General features: G+C 47.0%; 1 protein-coding gene across 2 annotated transcripts in view; it reads right to left on the bottom strand.

Annotated features, from left to right (window-relative positions):
* Positions 1-1,111: 1,111 nt before the first annotated feature.
* Positions 1,112-19,975, bottom strand: part of HCN4 (hyperpolarization activated cyclic nucleotide gated potassium channel 4) — a 99,926-nt gene continuing 81,062 nt past the window's right edge. The window contains exons 7-8 of one of the 2 annotated variants that reach the window (XM_053272908.1): positions 16,337-16,501; positions 1,112-8,276 (exon numbers count right to left, since the gene is read on the bottom strand). In XM_053272908.1, coding sequence (XP_053128883.1) covers positions 6,709-8,276; positions 16,337-16,501 — 1,733 coding nt within the window. In that variant the 3' untranslated portion in view covers positions 1,112-6,708. Of the gene's footprint in view, positions 8,277-12,807; positions 12,936-16,336; positions 16,502-19,975 lie in introns of those variants that run through there. The other variant, XM_053272909.1, reaches the window with a different exon arrangement.

Here is a 19,975-nt window from a genome sequence, read left to right on the forward strand (position 1 = left end):
GTAGGACCACTAGATGGTATTAGCTTGAGATGGGCACTTTTTATAGAGAGAGAGAGAGGCAGAGGCATTGTGGGAAAGAGAGGAGGAGGAAGAGGGCAATTCCAAGGGTAACTGAATCAGGCATGTTCCCACTTTCCCCATGACCCTAGCTATAAGCAAATTTTCAATGGGACAGCGGGAAATGACTTTCCTAGCAAGAATGAGGTTGCTGGCTCAAATCCCAGTTGGTATGTTTCCAAGACTATGGGAAACACCTATATGACTGCATACGAGCCACTTAATCTGGATGTACTCCAGTGACTGGAGTAGCTTGTGGGAATGTGTGTGTGTGTGTGTGTGTGTGTGTACTCTCTCTCTCTCTCTCTGACTTGACTAACAAGCAGAAGGTTGCCAGTTCAAATCCCCACTGGTATGTTTCCCAGACTATGAGAAACACCTATATCGGGCAGCTGCGATATAGGAAGATGCTGAAAGGCATCATCTCATACTGCGTGGGAGATAGCAATGGTAAACCCCTCCTGTATTCCAACAAAGAAAAACCACAGGGCTCTGTGGTCGCCAGGAGTCGACACTGACTCAATGGCACACTTTACCTTTATATATGTATACCCACTGGCAAGAGAATGACATAAGGTCATATTTGCATAAAATCCTTAAAGGTTATAGATGGTGTCTGAAATCTGCAAAATGTGTTGGCAACTTGGCAATGGAATCAGTAATTTTGGACATCATTTCTGATTCCTTTACCAATGCATTTTGTACATGTTAGACACTATAATATATAAGGGTTTTGTACAAATATACTAGGAGATATTATCTTGCTGGTGGGTATATCTAGTGTTGACTTGAAAATCTGCTTACAGCTACAGTCATGGAAAAAGTGGGAACATGCCTTATTACCTTTGGAATGGCCTCAAGGTTGTTGGGGAGACGGGGATCAAAAGGAAAGTGAATGGAACGGAAAGTAAATGGATACAAGCAACAAGATTGTAGTATGGATCATGCCCTCGTTGTTTTGACAGCTCCCCAGTGTCTCCTTCTGGGCCACCTTGACCTCTTTGATTGGGCAGCTCAAAATCTAGCGAAAGGATCATGCAGGACTTTGTTGGGCTGTCATGGAACTTAGGAGTTTTATTGCTCAAATAGTATAGTAAATATACAGTAAAGTACGATTTTCTGTTACCCTTCAAAATGGGGCAGTGCTGGTGCCATGGCTAAGTATCGCTTTTAGCAATAACAGAGGGTATTGGTGAGAAAAGGCTCCTCATTCCTTTTGCGGGGAGAGGACGTCTTGCCAGGCCTGCTAGGATTCCTGAATGGTGTGATGAGCTGCATGTGACGAGTCAAATCTACTTGATGGTAGACTTGGAAAAGAATATTCTCCTGCCTTATTTAGCATAGGAGAGAATATTTCAGAGAATTATTCATTACTCATTCTACTAAATGTATTGGAAATTATTCTTTTACAAGTCTACTTGATGGTTTCCCTCAGCCTCTTTGGTTCCTCCTTCACACACCTACAGACAGCTCCTCACTCCTGTGATCAATGGAGAGCAGCGGATAATTCAAAAGGATGATGGCTATCCATTCTGGTGCAAGAAGTAAGCACCTATCCAGATCACCTATCCAGGCACATTTGTATAGTGTAGTATAGCCAACCTTGGCTCCCCAGATGATGTTGAACTACGACTCCCATCATCTTCAGCTTCAATGGCTTTGGGAGTTGTAGCCCAACATTATCTGGAAACCCAAGATTGACAAAACTGTCGATGTAGTATGGATCACACTCTAAATTGAAAGTAAAATGTTTCCCTGTGCCCTTTATTGGCCTTGCTCATGGGTCAGGTAAACCATTTCATCATCTTACTGAGGTTTGTGAAAGTTCCATGTTACTCAAGCTTCAGCAAGGCACAACGGAGCCATGCCCAACCATCTAATATTAGATTTGCTGGAAGCACGTTTAATGACTTTGTCTTATTCAGAAAGGGCTTCTGACACTTGCAAATGCACCAACAACTGTCTTCTTACTGACTCCACCCCCCACCCCTCTAACAGGGATTCTCATATGTTGTTGACTCCCATAGTCCCCAAGCAAAGCCCATAGCAGCTGAGGATTCTAGGAGTTGTAGCCAACAAAATCTGGGAATCCCTGTAAGAGGGAACACTGCCCCCCCCAGCCCTTTTTTGATACTGCTCGTTACAGAACCAAATCAAACGAGGACATTTGCAGCACCTCTGTAGTCCAAACTTCACCATGTTCAAAGATTGCTTTCCTAAACGCTCAAATCTCAAATCAGATGATAAATGCCAAGTGGCAAATTAGAAATCTGGAAGCAGAACAATGTTTACATAGTTCTGCTGTTGCTTTTGGGGCAGGCTTGCTTGTTACACAATTTAACACCATGCAGCTTTTACCCAGAGTAAGGAAAATATACGTACAAATCCATGCATCTTTCCCCCAGTGTGGATAAAAGCAGTTTGGAGGGAGAAGTTTTCAGCAGGAAAAAAGATGCAAGAGGCAAACAGCCTCAGCAAGTCCTCTGCCCCATGCTGTACCTCCACTTCAACTGCAGCTTCAGCAACTGCAGTGTATGTCAAACGGAAAATCCCACTCAAAAATAATGGAAGGCTCTGTCATTAGTAGTCATTTCCCCTTACTACTACTACTTAACATTGGCGTACATTGGCTTTTATTCTGCTCAGCGCCCCACAGAGCACATGCACTGGTTCCGGGATGCACTTCTGCAAAGCCCATCCACGCTGCTAGCGAAGGTGGGGAGGCTCCGTGGCTACTAAGAATGGCATCCTCACTGTGGAGATGCTTCTCCCACCATTCTCAAAAGAAGCATCGCTAGAGTGAGGTAGGGATGTGCGAACCAGTTCAGTCTAGAACAGGCCTGCTCAACTTAGGCCCCCCAGCTGTTTTTGAACTACAACTCCCATAATCCCCAGCCACAGTAACCAATAGCCAGGGATTGTGGGGGTTGTAGGCAAACATCTGCAGAAGGGCCGAAGTTGAGCAGCCCTGATCTAGAACCAGTTCGATAGAACCCCTTGGCTCAACCGTTCTAGGTCGAGACCAAACTCGAAAATAAAAAAGAGCCACCTGTAGGCAAAACTGGACTGAGCACGGCTCTAACAGAGCCAGTTCCGATAGGCTCGAGCCTCCATTTTGAGTAAAAGGGCGATTGTCATCCATTTTGTGACACTTCTGTCACTTGCAGCGATTGGCTGTGCTGCAGATCCCAATTGGCCAGATGTGTCTGGCCCTTTGAGTGGCTTTGGCAGTGTGCCACTTAGGACACCTGACACCCTATTGTCTGGGGGGAGGGACAAGAGGGGGTGCGCCAGGTGTAGAGTTGCCATGCCCCCTGGAATTCCGGGTTTCAGCCGGATTTCAAGCATCTCATCCAGATTGCTTAGCCCACCCGGATTCGCCTGGATTTCAGATTTCATATATTTTTTTAAAAAGCGAAACTCTAGCCCTTGTAGAAGCGGGGTTATGGAGCAAAATGTGCAGTCACTATTCTGCTCAACCGCTAATTAAGATTAAGAGAGGAAGCGCACAGGAGGCTAGCTGGGCGGGTTTCACTTTTACAAATACAGTACCCCCTGAGGAATCTCTGCTGCTGACTGAGGAGCTAATACTACTGCTGCTGCTTTGGAAAATGGTAGGGCAACCTTCCCTTGCTTGTGGGGGTCTCCAGAGAGAGATTTGATTGACTCCTGTTTTTACCCACCCCTCAATTTTTTTAAAATAATTAATTACTCCCTATTTGAAAGCACACTGCCTGCTCTGGAAAGGGCCCTTTATTTAAAAAAATAAATAAATAAATAAAAAGTGTATTTAAGTATTTTATTTCCTGGCTGCCTGTAATGTGTGCTTAATTAATTACTTCCTATTTATTTATTTATATTTTATATCTACATTTATATCCCACTCTTCTTCCAAGGAGCCCCGAATGGCGTACATGGTTGTTTATCCACACAACACCCCTGTGAGGTAGTTTGGGCTCAGAGGTAAGTGACTGGCCCAGGGTTCCCTCTAACAGGGATCCCCAAAAGTTGTTGACTACAACTCCCAGAATCGCCAGCTGCAATGGCGTTTGCTTGGGGATCATGGGAGTCAACAACATCTGGGGATCTCTTAGAAGGAACATTGGACTGGCTCAGTGAGTTTCATGGCTGAATGGGGATTTGAATTTGAGTCTTCCCAGTCCTAGTCATCTTAAAATGTCTAAAGTGTTATTTTTTTAGAATTGCTTTCTTATTTTTTAAACGCTGCTTTTTAAATGCTTGGCGTGCTTGTTCTGAAATGCCTGTGTCTAAATGCTTTTTCTGTAGTTTGTGTTAACTGGTGGTATTCACAGGTTTGTGGTTTGCAGTGTGTTTGTGGTGTCTGCTTGTTTGGTTTATGGCTTGCTCCAGCATGCTTGCAGTCTTCTGTGGTTACTTCTTGTTAGTGTGAATCATGCCTCCTTGTCTTGGGTAGCTGAGGTTTGTGGTTTGCCTGTGGCTTGTGGTGTCTATGTAGCTAGGTTTGTGGTTTTAGGCTAGGTTTGTAGTGTTTTTGTAGTCTCCATTCTGGTCTCTGGTGTTTTTTGTGAATTTGGTGTTTGGGCTGGTGGCACACCTAGGGGTGCCAAAGTGGTGTGTGTGGTGGGCCCCCAAGGCTGCCAACTAGTGTTGGATTATCTGATGGATGGCTCATAGATTCCAGACAGAGATTCATTATGTAGAATCTATGTGACATCAAAGAATCCAATCCCCTTTACTCCCTATGGGAGAAATAATACAACTTTTAAAATATTTTTAAAAATCATTAAAAATTGCCCCTTTAACCGATTGCTTTGGGGTTAGGGTGGTAGTCAGCACCCATGGGAGCCTACCACATACCCCACTTTGGCATCCCTGGGTGCTACCCATAGGGACTAATGGGCTGGTTCAAGCCCCATTATTCCCTATGGAGACCCTTTTTAGAACTGGTTCTAGGGAGTTCTAATTAGAACCAAACCATGGGCCAGTTCAGAACCAGAACCAGTAGAGCAGATTCAAGTTTGGTTCTAATTAGAACCGAACCACAAAAACCCATTTTTGTGCACATCTCTATAGTGAGGACGCAATTCTTAGTAGCCACAGAGCCTCTCTGCATTCATTAGGAATTACCCAGAACATGAACACCCTCTGAGACTGGCAGGGCGCTATTGTTGAGACTTGAGTCTGCTGCCTACATCAAATTGCGTACAGGAGGCCCTCGAATATCACAGGCATTGAGTTCCATGATACCACAACAAATGCAGTAACCGTGATAATTGAAATGATGGGAATGCTGGAGTTAGTCTATCAAAAAGTGTTACAAATTACCAAAAAAAAAAAAAATGGGGAGGGGGGAACAGAAATAACATAAGAGTACAGCACTCTCCAGCTGCACTAGTAATGTCCCCCCACAAAAAACACCCCTCAAAATTCCAAAAAATGCATCCCAACATGGCTCCACACTGCCTCCAGAAGTGCCTCCAAGCTGGAAATACCACCAGAAATGTCACTGGAAGTGTGAAACATGCACAGGAACGACGAATTGATGCAATTCACCCCCATGATAACTGAAACCGGCTGTATATATAATTGAAACATTGAGAGCTGAAACCATGACCGCAGAACCCGTGATAAGCAAGGGCCTCCTGTATTTCAAGACTGGGATGTGTAGCCTGCCACATTTCAGCAGTGGGGATGTGGCTCTTAATGGGTTTGCAAATGTCAGAAGTCCATGCAACACTGGCTAAATCAATGCCAACCTTAGTAGCAGCTCATCCTAATGAGCGTGGGGGGGAGGGGCAACATCAAAGGAGACCGCTCAGGTTAACCCTTTCTCTCCTGCCCAAGAGCCAAGCTGCCTGCCAGCTGGCCATCTGTCAGGCAGAGCAGAGGCACAATTCCCAACTATCTGTGGGAGTGAGTTGTGCCTGTAAGAAGCAGAGGCAGCCGAGCCTCCTCTGGCACCCCCTTGGGTCATTAAGATGAATTGCTACTGGCCAATCCCCCTCCAAGGAGCAAATACTCCTTTTATGCATGCATCTCCCAACATCCCATCTTTAATCCCTTTGGGTCTAATGCAGGCCTGCTCAACTTAGGCCCCCCCAGATGTTTCTGGACTACAACTCCCATAATCCCCAGCCACAGTAGCCAATAGCCAAGGATTATGGGAGTTGTAGGCCAACATCTGCAGGAGGGCCGAAAGCTTAGCAGGCCTGGTCTAATGGCAAACTTAGAGTGCCACACTGAGTGGTAAGGTTTCCCTCGCTCTGTACCAGCTAAGAGGCAAGCCATGTGCCTTGGCACTGGCCATGTCAACTTGACATCTGTCTCTTCCCCCCTCCAGGAAGCCAACATTGGTAGCTCTGCAGCTGATCCTGCAGCGATCAGGTGCACCTTTCATCTGTGCCATCCCCACATATTGATTACATTCCCCTTCTCAATCTTTTGCGCCATGTAGTAAAATACTCTGTAAAAGAAAGTGACTGAAAATCTATAGCTCTAAGAATACCTGGTTATCTTTTCTTTGTTCTCATTTTTTAAAAAAACCAAAAACCAACAAAGCTCTAATCATAGATTAAACTTGAAGTTAAGGAAGTGACATGTCTGTTGGGATCTGAAAAGTACAAATCAAAGAGAACAGCTCCTCAGGATGGCGGGGTAGGGAGGCGCGTCTCACAAATTGGAGGGCAGTTTAGATCGGACTTGTTCTTGTTCCCCAGTGAGCCCTAGAGATCCTTTCCTCCCTTCGGCAGCAGTCAGAGAGGGAGAGATGATGGAGCTGGCCTCAAACAGGGGCGACTGAGGCAGAGAACCTGAGGAGGGCTGGCGTGGCAGAGCGGTTCTCCCTGGCCCAGAGCTGTATGGCTTCCCCAGAGGTCTAGACCCTCCTCCTCCTCCTCCTGTGAAGGATGAGAAACTAGAAACAGACTCTCTAGAGGAATGAGGAGAACCTTGGCTTAAAGTCTGAGCTGCATCTTGGGGCAAGGAGGGCTGGGAAGCAGAGATCAGCTTGAGGTCCTGCGTCAGTCGTTCGGGTGGAAGTGGCGGCGTACTCCTGGGCTGGAGGACCTGTGGAGGTGGACTCGAGGTCTGAGGCATCAGCAGAGATCCATGGGAGCCCATCGCCCTGGAAAGGCTGCACGGAGAAGTCCTAGTGGCAGGGCTTTGAGTAGGAGGACTAAGGCCTGGAGGGTAAGAAAGAGGGGCAGCAGCAGGAGGTTGTTTTAATGGAGACAAAGAGGCAAAGGGAGACCTTTCATGGTGCAACTGAGCTATGGTTGCAGGTGCTGCTGAAGGTCCTAATGCACTTGGCTGGGTTTGGCACAAGGCCGAAGAGAAGCCTCCAGGGGCCTGTGCCAGCTGGCTTAAGCTAGACGATGGAGAACTGGACGAGGGAGGCAACTGAAAGTGGTTTGTCCCTCTCAGAACTCCAGTTCCTGAGAGTTGCTGTGACTGCCCTACCTGGAGCGGCTTGCAAGTGGGTTGCAAGTGGCTGAGGGGGCTGCCGGGTGAATTGGAGGATAGCTGGCTGAAAGCGGTGGGTGGAGAAGTGGCGGGTGGGCCCTTCTGGAAGGGGCCAAAGCCACTCAAGAGATTGCTGTCAGAAGCATGCTGCTGCTGAACAGTCCTTTCCGGTGAGTCGGAAGGCTCTAGCTGTAGCTGGCCCAGCTCTGCAGACGACGGGCTGCCCAAGGCTTGCTGGCTGGAGCCAGCAGAAGGAGAGCCAGCTGAGGTGTGGTGGAACTGGCCTAAGCCGGCAGAGGCTGTGAACCCGGCCAGCCGCTGGATCCGGAAGGAGGAGGATGAAAGAGATTCAGCTCCTGGAGTGTGCTGCTGAGATGGTGTGCCGGAAGGCGAGCCCACCACCGAAGGCCCAGTAGACGACACCAAGGAATGAAGCCGTTTCAGCTGCCTCGGTGTCTGGTGTGAAGGCTGTCCCAGAGAACCCAAGACAGAGACTGGAGGACGGAAAATGGCTGTTGGAAGGCGAGGGTGGTGGGTGAGAGCTATTGCTACTGACGTGGTGGCTGCTGCGGCTTGCAGCGGTGCCTGGATGAGGGGGGTCCAGATGACAGGGGTGGGTGCAGATGCTGCAGCGGCAGCTTGGACATTATGCGCACAGTGGGCCATCTCTCGGTCGTGCTGCACAATTTGCTGGATGATCTCGTTCTCCTGGTAGTTGAAGACTCCCGAGTTTAGGTCGTGCTGGACTTTATGAAGCAGGATAGAGTTCTTCTTACCTGGAAGAGGAACAGAGGAGAGTTGAGAGTTGACCATGAGGACCAGAATGACAGCATGTTTTTACTTTTACAAAATTTACTTATGTATTTGTCACAGCCACCTAGTGGCGCAGCAGGGAAGTGACTTGCCTAGGGAGCAAAAAGTTGTTAGTTCGAATCCCCGCTGGTATGTTTCCCAGACTTTAGGAAATACCTATATCGGGCAGCAGCGATATAGGAAAAGTGTTGAAAGGCATCTTCTCATACTACGTGAGAGATGGCAATGGTAAACCCCTCCTGTATTATACCACAAAAACCACATGGCCCTGTGGTCTCTAGGAGTCGACACCGACCCGACTGCATGATTTGTCACAGTATAACCCCTGCTTCCTCTAAGGAGCACGAGGATGCATGGTTCCTCCCCCAAACCTGGCAACAAGGTAGGTAAGAAGTGAGGGAGTGACCTTCATGACTGAGTCGAAATTTGAACCCAGATCTCCTTGGTCCAGTTCTTACTACACTGCACTGGAGAACAGGAGGATGGGAAGAATAATCTCCTTAACAATGCTTGTGTTGGTTTGTTTAGACTGGCCAAGCTGGTGAATTTTGGGCTTCCTTTACCAATCAAGATTCCTAAAGCGGTAGTAAAGGTTTCAGGGTCTTTATTTCAACGTCCTCTACCTCCATTTAGCTGGGCTGGGAATCTCTTAAGATGCATTATTCACAATTCCCCAGTGTCTTGAGTGCTACTTTCACTAAGCATACGGTGGCCAAAGCTATTTACACAATTGGTTACCTTGAAGTAAATTCTGCTTTGTCCCTCTAAGGGACAAAGCTTAAAGCTGCTGTGGCATGCAAACACTTACAAACTCACCTAACCTTCCTGGAAAAGTCTGGGATGGCTTTTCAATCATATCACGGTTGGGCATTTCAATCATATCACGCCAGTGCTTCGTCAGCGGCACTGGTCCTGGTTTTAACATTTAAAACCACAAAGTCCTGGTTTTAACAGTTAAAACCCTAAACAGCTTGGGGCCAGGTTGCCTGAAATGCCTTGCCCCATATGTCCCAACCTAGAGCTTGAGATCTTCCTCAGAGACCCTCTTCCAAGTTCCCCTGCCAAATGAGGTGAGGTGGGGGGCTACTAAGAAGAGGACTACTAGGGAGAGGGTGGCACCCCGTCTATGGAATAACCTCCCCAGTGAGGCTTGCCTGCTGGTGATACTTTGTTCTTTTAGATGCCAGGTGAAGACCTTTCTGTTCATTCAGGCCTTTGAAAATAGGTTTTCACAAGGTTCGTGTACTGCACTTCATGGGAGGAAGTGTTTTGTTTCATGTATTAATTGTATATATGATTATGATGTTCTATTGTGTTAATAATTTGTGATGGGGGTGGCACACAATGCCATCTGCATCCCATTTTTCCCAGAGAGAGAATGGGCACACTCTTAACAATAGTCATGCACCAACAGAAAGGAAAGACCTGGCATTTCTGTGATGTCATGATGGCCACTGGAATTAGACAAATTCAAGGAGAATGAATCTCTCCAGCAGCAGAGACAGTGAATGTGTGTGTGAGGGTGTGTGGGCCAGGGTGGCCCAAGACAGTTTGCTGCCTGAAGCAAACTGCCCCAATGATGCATGGTCCTCCCCTCACCCTGCAATATGCAGGTGGGTGCTTGGCATTCTCAGGCTCTGCTGCCAATGCAGTGGCACCCAAGCACTCTCAGACTATGCCATTAAGCCAAGAAGGGGCAGCATTCCTAGCTCAAGTTGTCTAACCATTTGAACATGCCCACCTTTGTGCCTAGAATGGTGACCCCACTCTCCTGGAGTTGCTGGAAATCAGGGCTCCCCTCTCCCACGATTCCTTATGGAAGCAGATCTGCATAAGGCGCAACCTAGGTGGCCAGATTTGGCTTTTTAAAAGCCAAATTCTGGCTTACGGCCCATTTGACCCATGAGTATACCCCTTAGGTTCTGGCCACCCTGGGCGCAATGCTGGTCCAAACCAAATTTTGGATGAGAGTAAAAGAAAACACCCTGCACCCGGTATTTCCGCAGTCCACACATGCGGCAAGGCTCTGACACATGGAGCGTCAAAATCTCCTCTGGGTACATGAAAGGCTTACTGGGGAGGAAGAGGTTGCAGTGCAGATGTCTGTTAACCCGTGAGAGTGGGAGCCCCACACGTGGGGCCCCTTTTGTTGGATTCGCTCAACTCATGAGTGTGCCATCCGATGGAAGACTGAAGGCTTTCGAAACTAAGGTCTTCCCCAGTAGACTGGCCCTCGAATGAGAGTGCTAGTCTGCGGGTAGCAATCCGTCATGGGGAGAGGAGTGTGGTTTGGTTGGCATTTAATTAATTAATCTCTATACTGCCCACTACCGATGGCTCTAGGCAGTTTACAGCATAAAACCACCGACTGCTTTGCCGGGGCGATCCCTTGCATCCTTGGTCACAGGATTCTTTGCCCTCCCTCATACACCTATCCCCTTCCTAGGAAGTAATCATACCCTTTCCTGAGTAACAGGAAAACAGTGCCCTCCAGGACTCCCCCACCACCAGAAATTGTGCTGATGTGTGAGACAGTTTTTGTTTCGGGGCTCTTAGGAGGGTGGCGGTGCAATCACTGTCAGAGGAAGTGCTGGCACGGCATGGCATTGAAAAGGATAGAAATGCCCTTTCCCTGCCGAGAGCAGGCAGGCCATTATGAAAAGGCGTGATCGCTCTTGGCTTGCTCCCTTGAAGATCGTAGCTAATGGCAGCCACACTAGTGATGTGCTGACGCCTTGCCCACAGTCTGGCAGCGCAAGAGCTAGGGAGCTTGCTGGAATGCGGCCTCGGTGGACCAGGGAGAGGGAGGAGCAACCCTGCCCTGAAACTGGAGGTTGCTGGACCACAGCTGCACAAACGCCTGCAATGCAATTCCCAGTTACTGTACAAAAATTTACAGTAACCTCTGGTTTAATCTGACATAAGATGCAGTAACCTCTGGGGCGGGGACACGGGATGTGGCCCCCGAGGGGCACAGCCAGAGTTCTTTGACTCTGTTCAGGCAATGGCGGCTCTGCCCAATTGGGCCAGAGATACTGGATGGACCTTATACTAAGCCAGACTCTTGGTCCCTCTAGCTCAGTATTTGCAGTGGCCTCTCCAAGATTTCAGGCAAGAGTCTCTCCCATAACTGGGAGTTATTTGCACTTGAATTCAGGCTTCGGGGTAAATGTTGAGCGAAGCCACTTCGAAGTACACTCGCGGCACTGAGGGAAGCAGCCCCTCCCCTCTGCTCTTGGTTTTCTTTTGAAACAAGTCCACATAGCAGGCATCAGTGTTTTCCTTCTATCCAGCTGGTGGTGGGGAGAGAATTACCTGCAGAGATAGATCTGCATTTCTGAAGAGACCCCATGCCTCTTATCATGCTAATGATTCTAAGTCAGTGCCTCTCCCTGTTTGCGTGTTCAGAAAAACCAGCATTTTAAAAATCTGGAAATACCTCAAGATAAGCTAGAATTTGCAAGACAAAGCCCGAATTCTGTGTGGAGAGGATCCAAGAATCTTGATGGTACTTCGATATAAGTTTGCCTGATGTGCGAACGCAAACACTCTCTTTTGAAGGAGATTCGGAGCAGGAGTCCTGTGTGTAAAGCCTCCTGGATATGCTGCCAGGGACTGAACCTGGGACCTTCTGCATGCAAAGCAGATCTCTTCCACACTGAGCCCCTAAGGGGAGATCTTACAGTGCTCACATGTAGTCTCCCATCTAAAGGCAAACCTGTTATGTGTCACCGTCCATTTTTTAGGCATATTTGGTGTGTGTGGTGCAGCGGGGAAATGCTTAACTAACAAGCAGGAAGTTGCCGGTTCGAATCCCCAATGGTACTATATCGGGCAGCAGTGATATAGGAAGATGCTGAAAGGCATAATCTCATACTGCACGGGAGAAGGCAGTGGTAAACCCCTCCTGTATTCTACCAAAGACAACCGCAGGGCTCTGTGGGCGCCAGGAGTCAAAATCGACTTGACGGCACACTTTACCTTTTTACCTTGCTTTCAAAAGATAAAAGGAAGTTAGAAGTAAGTCTAAGACAAACCATCCTGTATATTCTCTATGTAAGAGGGTTTTTGTTTGTTTTTAAAAAATTTTTGCTGAGAGCAGCACTTGTTTTACACTCTGTGTGAGGCCCTCTCTTGTGCCCTCCTAATCAAAACAATGAGATCATTTGCACCTCACTTTTGTTTTGAATTGGGAGGGAAGAGAACAAAAAATCCTTTAACTCAGGCCTGCAACAGTGCAACAGAAAGAAAACATCTTGAGTGGATACTGAAAACATCTAGGACGGAGAAGTCAACTCTGAAAGCTTTTTGTAGCAGGCCCTCAGAGAGAGAGAGAGAGAGAGATTCATTCTGAAGCTTGCTTTTGGGGATCTTTTTGATTTTTGTTATTACTATTGCTACTTGTTCTTCGAAACTGAAAACCTCTAATGAAGTTGTATACGTTGACAACCAGTCAATGCTTGAGTTTTGAAACTTTTCTTTATGTAACATGCCTTGGCCTCATGCTGTTTGTTTTGTTTTTTAATTGACAAAGAGACATTAGAGGAGAAATGGATCCCATCTTCTTTTTTACTTCTCTGAACAATCTTTGGATTAGCATAACCTAACCACAGGCGTTCATTCTGCTGGAAGAGGAAAAGCCTAAGTTGAGATAAAATATACATTTCTCGCAGGCACATATATCTCCTTATCAAAAGTGTAGTTTCCATGATAATACTCTGCTTAGCAAAGGAGACAATTCATACACGCTACCACATGGCGCACTGGGGAAATGACTTGATTAGCAAGCCAGAAGTTGCCAGTTCGAATTCCCACTGGCATGTTTCCCAGACTATGGGAAACACCTATATCATGCAGCAGCAATATAGGAAGATGCTGAAAGGCATCATCTTATACTATGCAGGAGATGGCAATGGTAAACCCGTCCTGGGCACTTTCCAGATTAAACCCTAAAACGGGGTCAGGACATATCTCTGAAGTGTGCTTCTACATTTCCTGTGTTGTGAAACCACAGTCCTGACGCTGACTGCAGGGTGCCATTCATATGTTGGATGCCTTGTTTTGAATTTAATTGCTGCGATTCAGTGCGATGACATCATTTATCTGGCGTCAAAAAGTGTCGTTTTTCCGGGTTGTTAGTTTTCACGGGACTGCTCCCCCTGCAGGTTTTATATTTTGACCGCGATTTGCCTGACCAAGGCATTTAGCTGCTTTTAAGCGGCTAACCTGGAAAGTGCCCTGTATTCTACCAAACACAACCACATGGCTCTGTAGTCGCCAGGAGTCGACACCAACTCGACGGCACACTTTACCTTTGCCACAAGGTCAGCAAAGGCCAGCTGTCCTCCCCTATCTCTAATGCCTTGGATGAGACAGCCCTTAGCTACCTCATCCAGCACCCGGCAGAAATGCTCTCCTGTTCTTTTGTTCTGTTCATATCCTTTAGAATGGCAGCAGATATTTTCCCATCCACTCCTTTACAGGTTGCAATGAAAATACAAAGATGAACTGCAAGAATGTATGTTTGGGTTTGAACAATGTTCTCAATAAGGGCATGCCACCTTTAGAAAGGAAGGCATTTGGGGGTTTGCATAGAATTCTGGTGCATTCATTACAAAAGGAAGCGGCATAAAGCACAGGCCCCTTTTGAAAAAAGGACGAGAAAATCAGCTACAGCCAGCCTGGAGATAATGAGACACGTGGGCTTCCAGGGCACAGAAGCAAGAGGGTTTCATTAAAAAGAACAAGCACTCCCTAACAATGGTATCAGCTAATCAAAGACTAAGCTTTTAGTTAACGTTTTGCACACAGGTGCTGGCAGTGATTGACAGCATGAATCCCTCCCCATCTCAGCCCAGCGCTTTAAGAATTCAGGTGGCGACCTACCACTCTTCCCTCTATCGGAAACCTTTTGTATTCTCGCATTGTTCCTGGATACTCATATCTTGAAGCGGCAGCAGCTCTGCTGTGCCGTGCTGAGGGGGCGAAGGCATATGAAAGCCCAGTGGAAACTGAGCTCAGAAACACATCACACACCTCTGGACACAGCATGGGCAGGAGTCGTGCTTCTGCCATGGGTTGCACTGTGTCTTTCTAAACTCACTTTCTTAAACTCACCTTTACAGGCTGGGGAGAGAGCGTGGTGCCACCAGGAGGGTGTTTGTTTTGCTGTCCACCCTCCCCCACAATCAAGGAGCTTGCTGCTCGTTCCTGCAGGTATAAAGGGAGGGTAGGGCACCACATGCACAATGCCGGGTGCAGCCAACAACCAACAAATTCATCACACCTGGAGGGAATTGGAAGCCTCATTATTAGCTTGGGGAGGAAGAATTTGAAGGAAAGGTTTCTGGAAAGCCCATCACTTCCTCTGGCTTCTGGAATAAGTTGCAGTGGAGAGGAAAACCCAGAGGATTGAGAAGTGCGCCAAATTTACAGGCCTTGAAGAGGAAGCTAGTAAGATTTGTGTTAAATTTAGAACAGTTATTTGGACTCACTCGCTATTGTGTTTTGCAGGAAGCTGTGTTAATTGCACTTCAGCTACAGTATTAACCAATCCAATCCAGTTTATTGTATATGACTATAAGCCTTTACAAAGCAGTTAAAAAAGTAAATACTCCCAAAGTATAAAATCAATAAGCTAAAATGCTCTCAATTTAAAAAAATCTCCTTTACAATTTACAGCACTGTTTTCCAGAAATGCAATGCAAACAGACTTAGTCACTTATGCAAATAAAGTAGTTTGATATGTCATATATGGATCGACATCAGCCAACCACCAACACATTTTTTCCTTAGCATGTTTATCATGAATTGAATATCAGATGTGTCCTAAAAATTTAGAAGTGGGTTGTATAACAAAATTTGTAAAATACATGTCCCTAAAAAGTGGGGAAAGGAGGAGTAAAGGAAGTATAGACCTATTTGCTTGACCTTAATATCTGGCAAGCTCCTAGAATAGACAGAAGCAGTCGATCTATGAGCACTTAGAAGAGAATGTGGTAATTAGTAGAAGCCAAAATGGATTTGCCAAGAAAGCCCCACTAGACTGACCTCATCTCCTTCCTCGATAGTTACTAGTTTAGTAGATCATGGCAACACATTGGACCCATGCTCCCTCTAGTTAATTTTTGTCATCTGTGTGTAGAATCATTTTTATTCTGCATGGCAGTATCATGGCAGGGTGTGCACACAGGCATTCAGAGTGGGGCCTTCCTGATTCAACCTGAGCAGGATCTAAAATTAACTGAGTGGACATAAAAAAAGTATGTGCATGCGCACACCTTAGAGGGGAACACTGCTTTGGACATAGTATATCTTGATGACTTGTCCCCTTAGCTTAGCAGGGTCCAATATGGTTGCATATGAAAGGGAGACTTGATGTGTGAGCACTGGAAGATATCCATCCCTTAGGGGATGGATCCGCTCTGGGAAGAGCATCTGTGTTCCCTCCCTGGCAGCGTCTTCAAGATAGGGTTGAGAGAGACTCCTGCCTGCAACCTTGGAGAAGCTGCTGCCAGTCTGTGAGGACAATACTGAGCTAGATAGACCAATGGTCTGACTCAGTATATGGAAGCTTCCTATGTTCCTGTGTGCCTTTTGGGGGCAGGAGAGCTGGTCTTGTGGCAGCAAGCATGACATGTCCCCTTAGCTAAACAAGGTCTGCCCTGGTTGAAAATGAATGGGAGACTTGAAGTGTGAGCACTGTAAGATATTCCCCTCAGGGGATGGAACCACTCTGAGAAGAGCAGAAGCTTTAAAGTTCGCTTCCTGGCTTCTCCATGATAGGGCTGAGAGAAATTCCTGCCTGCAACCTTGGAGAAGCCACTGCCAGTCTGTGAAGGCAATACTGAGCTAGATAGACCAATGGTCTGACTCAGTATATGGCAGCTTCCTATGTTCCTACGTTGATTTCAGCAAGGCATAAGACATAGTCTCCCACAATATCCTTGTTGGCAAGTGGGTAAAATGTGAGCTAGGTGATGCTATTGTTAGGAGGATAAGCAAGCCACAACCTGCCACTTACCAATTCTGTCCAGCCTGTCCAGTGCCACTGTTTCAAAAGCCCTTCTCATCATGGGATACTCCTCCAGCACTTCATTAAAGTTGTCCACTGAGAGGGAGTAGAGGCGGCAGTATGTGTCAGCTCGCACACTTGCTGTGCGCCGGCCACGGGTCAGCAGGCAAATTTCTATAATTAAAGGAACAGTCTTGAAAATGTTTGCAATGAAAATGTTACCTTTGGGGGAATGTTACCTTACCTGGGAGGACTTATGACTGCACCAAAATAATAGCCTTCTGTCCTATGTTATCTACATGGTATCCAGGGCTACAACAGGTCAGCAAGACCTTCCACTCTGCTTCTATATCTGCAAAAAGCCCCTGTGGGGTGAACAATGAGCAGAAATACTGACCGACTAATGCTGCTTTTGTACAATGAGCAGAAATACTGATAATGTTACTTGTGTGCAACTAAGTCGTAGTAGTGCAAGATCTACAGTGGTCTACAAGGATTTTCGGAACTGCATTCTTGGGCAAGAGCAGGGGGAAAACATGAGGTCACCACAGTTTGTGCAAGCACAAACATATTTTCACTAGTGCTGCACCAATCTGGGAGGCAAGCTCCAGATTTAGCACAATTAATTAAGGCAACGGACTTGCGGAATGGGAGGAAGGGACAGCAGTGACACAGACTACAGTAGCAGATTTAGAAATGAGTCACGAGCATCCTTTACCATTGTGTAATCAGCAAGGGAAATTATAACCCCTCCTAGTCAAGAGGTCGTAAGTCAGATCAAACACTTCCAACACTAGTCCAGTGGGAGCTGGCTTTAGCAAAGGGTGAGGTGACCTTCAACTCCCATTAGTTTAGCAGAGGTGATTAGCATGCATTGAATGAACCAACCAGGCCTCAGACAATCTTGAGACAGAACCCAAGTGGCTAATTAGATGAATGAATTACGATGTGGGAGAAAGGTGTGGAAATTGTGGGACAAAAGTTCACCCAATGAGTACCAGAAACAAAAAGAAAAAGTGATAGTATAGTTTGTCGTATTCAAAATAATTCTTTAACAATATTTATAAGCAATATCATCATATGAATGCATGAAGCTGCCTTGTACTGCGGGAAGGGATGGGGCCATAGCCTAGAGACCGCGCATCTGCTTTGCAAGCAGAAGGTCCCAGGTTTGATCCCCAGCATCTCTAGGGCGAGGAAAAATCACACCCTGGAGAGCTGCTGACAGGTAATGTAGACCAGATGGACCAGACTGAACCAGATGGACCAATCGTACATAGAAAGCTTCCTTCTAGTCAGTCCATCTAGCTCAATACTGCAGATTCGTTCAGCCCCCTCCCTAGCTGCTTTTAAGACCCTTCTTAAGACCTACCTGTTTCACCAGGCATTTGCCCTTTAATTTTTACTATTATTATTAATGGTATTGTTGTTGTCCACTGCCTTGAGTCTTTGAAGGAGGCAATATATAAGAAAATTTTAATAAATAAATAAGAATGGGCATCTAGACTTTGGCATATAGTACCAGTTTTCTGCTTCAAACTTTGTCAAAGATTGTATTTATCCATCCATCCATCCATCCATCCATCCATCCATCCATAGTTACCGCCTTACATAACATTATCCCAAGATGTCAGATGCCACTCCCTTAAAATACTGAATCAGGTGAGTTGAAGTCCTGCTTTCACAAGAAAAGTTAATGTATGATAAAATCCACTGATTTAAGAAGGGAACATTCTGTATGAACACAGCGCAGGAAGTGAACAAAATAGTTATGCAATTGAGACTCCTGGTGCCTACAACAGTGTCTTATGTTCAGAAAGCACCAAGCCCACCTGGCTAGTGCTTTGATAAAGGGGTTCCCAACCCTGGGTCCCCAGATAAAGTTGGAGTACAACTCCCATCATCCCCATTCACAATGGCAACACAATCTGAAGCCCCAAGGAATGCCAGAATTGCACAAGGGACTTGCACAACCACATGGTCATTATTTCCAATACATGCCGGGGGTGTGGCCATCACTGGGAAGGAGGGGCATGAGGGCCCTTGTCCACTCTGAGCTGACACTTCATTTGCCAGCTGGGTGCTGGAGGGGGACGAGGAGATGCCCCGGGGGAAGGACGAGACTCAAGGCCAGACTCAAGGGCAGAAAGGGTTCATGTAGCGCTGTGCTTTTGAGAAGATATACGCAGCAGGAGTCTCTTCTGCTTCTTCTGCCCTGCTCTAAAGCAGGGATACTCAATGTTGGGTCCTCAAATGTCATTGGACTTCAGCTCCCATAATCCCCAGCCCCAGTGGCCTTTGGTTTAGGATTATGGTAGTTGAAGTCCAATAACATCTGTGCACCCAACATTGAGAATCCCTGCTCTAAGCCCAGTGTGTGAAAAGGGGTTACTCCTTCTGAATTTTTGGTATGTGGCACAGGAGAAAATTGCTAGATCCCAACAACAATCCCTCCAAAAAAGGCCTTATTAATTCTTGGAGCATGATTTAGTGAACCAAAAAACAGATGGTGCAAAGTTATTAATTGCAAATGATGAACAAGCCCCTATGTGTTTTGAGGAACAAAATATCTTCCTCGGGGGATATCCCCTGAAGAAGAGGTTTGTTCCTCAACATGCATATGGACTTGTTCATCTGCAATAAATAGCTTTGCACCATTTGTTCTTTGTTACGTCGTCTGTGCTGGTGGGTTGCCTTCCCTTCTTTTGTGTCTACAGCAGGGCTGCTCAACTTCGGCCCTCCTGCAGATGTTGGCCTACAACTCCCATAATTCCTGGCTATTGTCCACTGTGAATGGGGATTATGGGAGTTGTAGTCCAAAAACAGCTGGGGGGCCTAAATTGAGCAGGCCTGGCCTACAGCATGGCTAGTGCCACAAAAACACAGATTGACATCCTGACTAAAGAAGCGTTTGTATTACAAACAATGAGGTGCCTCACACAAGCAGTGCGAAGCATTGTGTGGAGAGTGGGTTTGTGTGGAGAGTGGGTTTGTGTGGAGAGTGGGTTTGTGTGGAGAGTGGATTGTGTGGAGAGTGGGTTTGACCTGCTCTCCTTGCAGACTGTGGTGGATTAATGGAGTGGCAGAGTCGGCATTTGCCTACGGCAGCAAAATGTTGCTCCTCCTCAAATTTTGCTGCCCCTCTCTGTGGGCAGCGGTGGCTGCAGCAAGGGTGGAGTGGGTGAGGAGGAAGTCTCCCTTTTACCTTGGGGCGGGGGGGAGGGAAGCAAACCTTTTTTGTTTAAGGTAAAAGGGTGGCAAAAAGCTTAATCTGCCCCTGCCCGCCAGACTGATCAGTCATCAGTTGTCTGATCGCTCACCAGTCGCTGGGCAGGCGAATCGCCCACGCAGATGAGCGGCAGCTTGACTCCAGCACTCCTGCACTTGGGTGCGGCCCGCCCAGCAGTTCCGGGGGTCTGGCACAGGGAAGCACCACTGTGCATCGCCTCCCCCCCCCCAAGAGCCCCAGAAATGCACCACGCTGGGATCCCCGCCTCCCTTCCCCCGAGTGTGTCCGCAGCGGCTGTAAGCAGCCGCACCTGACACATGATCAGTTAAATGGGGTTAACGGAGCGCTTGCTCCATTGACCTCGTTTAAGGGGGTGGCCACGTAGGCGGGTTTGCTGCTGTGGACCAGATCTCACACGC

Source organism: Hemicordylus capensis, chromosome 10 (genome assembly GCF_027244095.1).
Source record: "Hemicordylus capensis ecotype Gifberg chromosome 10, rHemCap1.1.pri, whole genome shotgun sequence".
NCBI classification, from domain to species: domain Eukaryota; kingdom Metazoa; phylum Chordata; class Lepidosauria; order Squamata; family Cordylidae; genus Hemicordylus; species Hemicordylus capensis.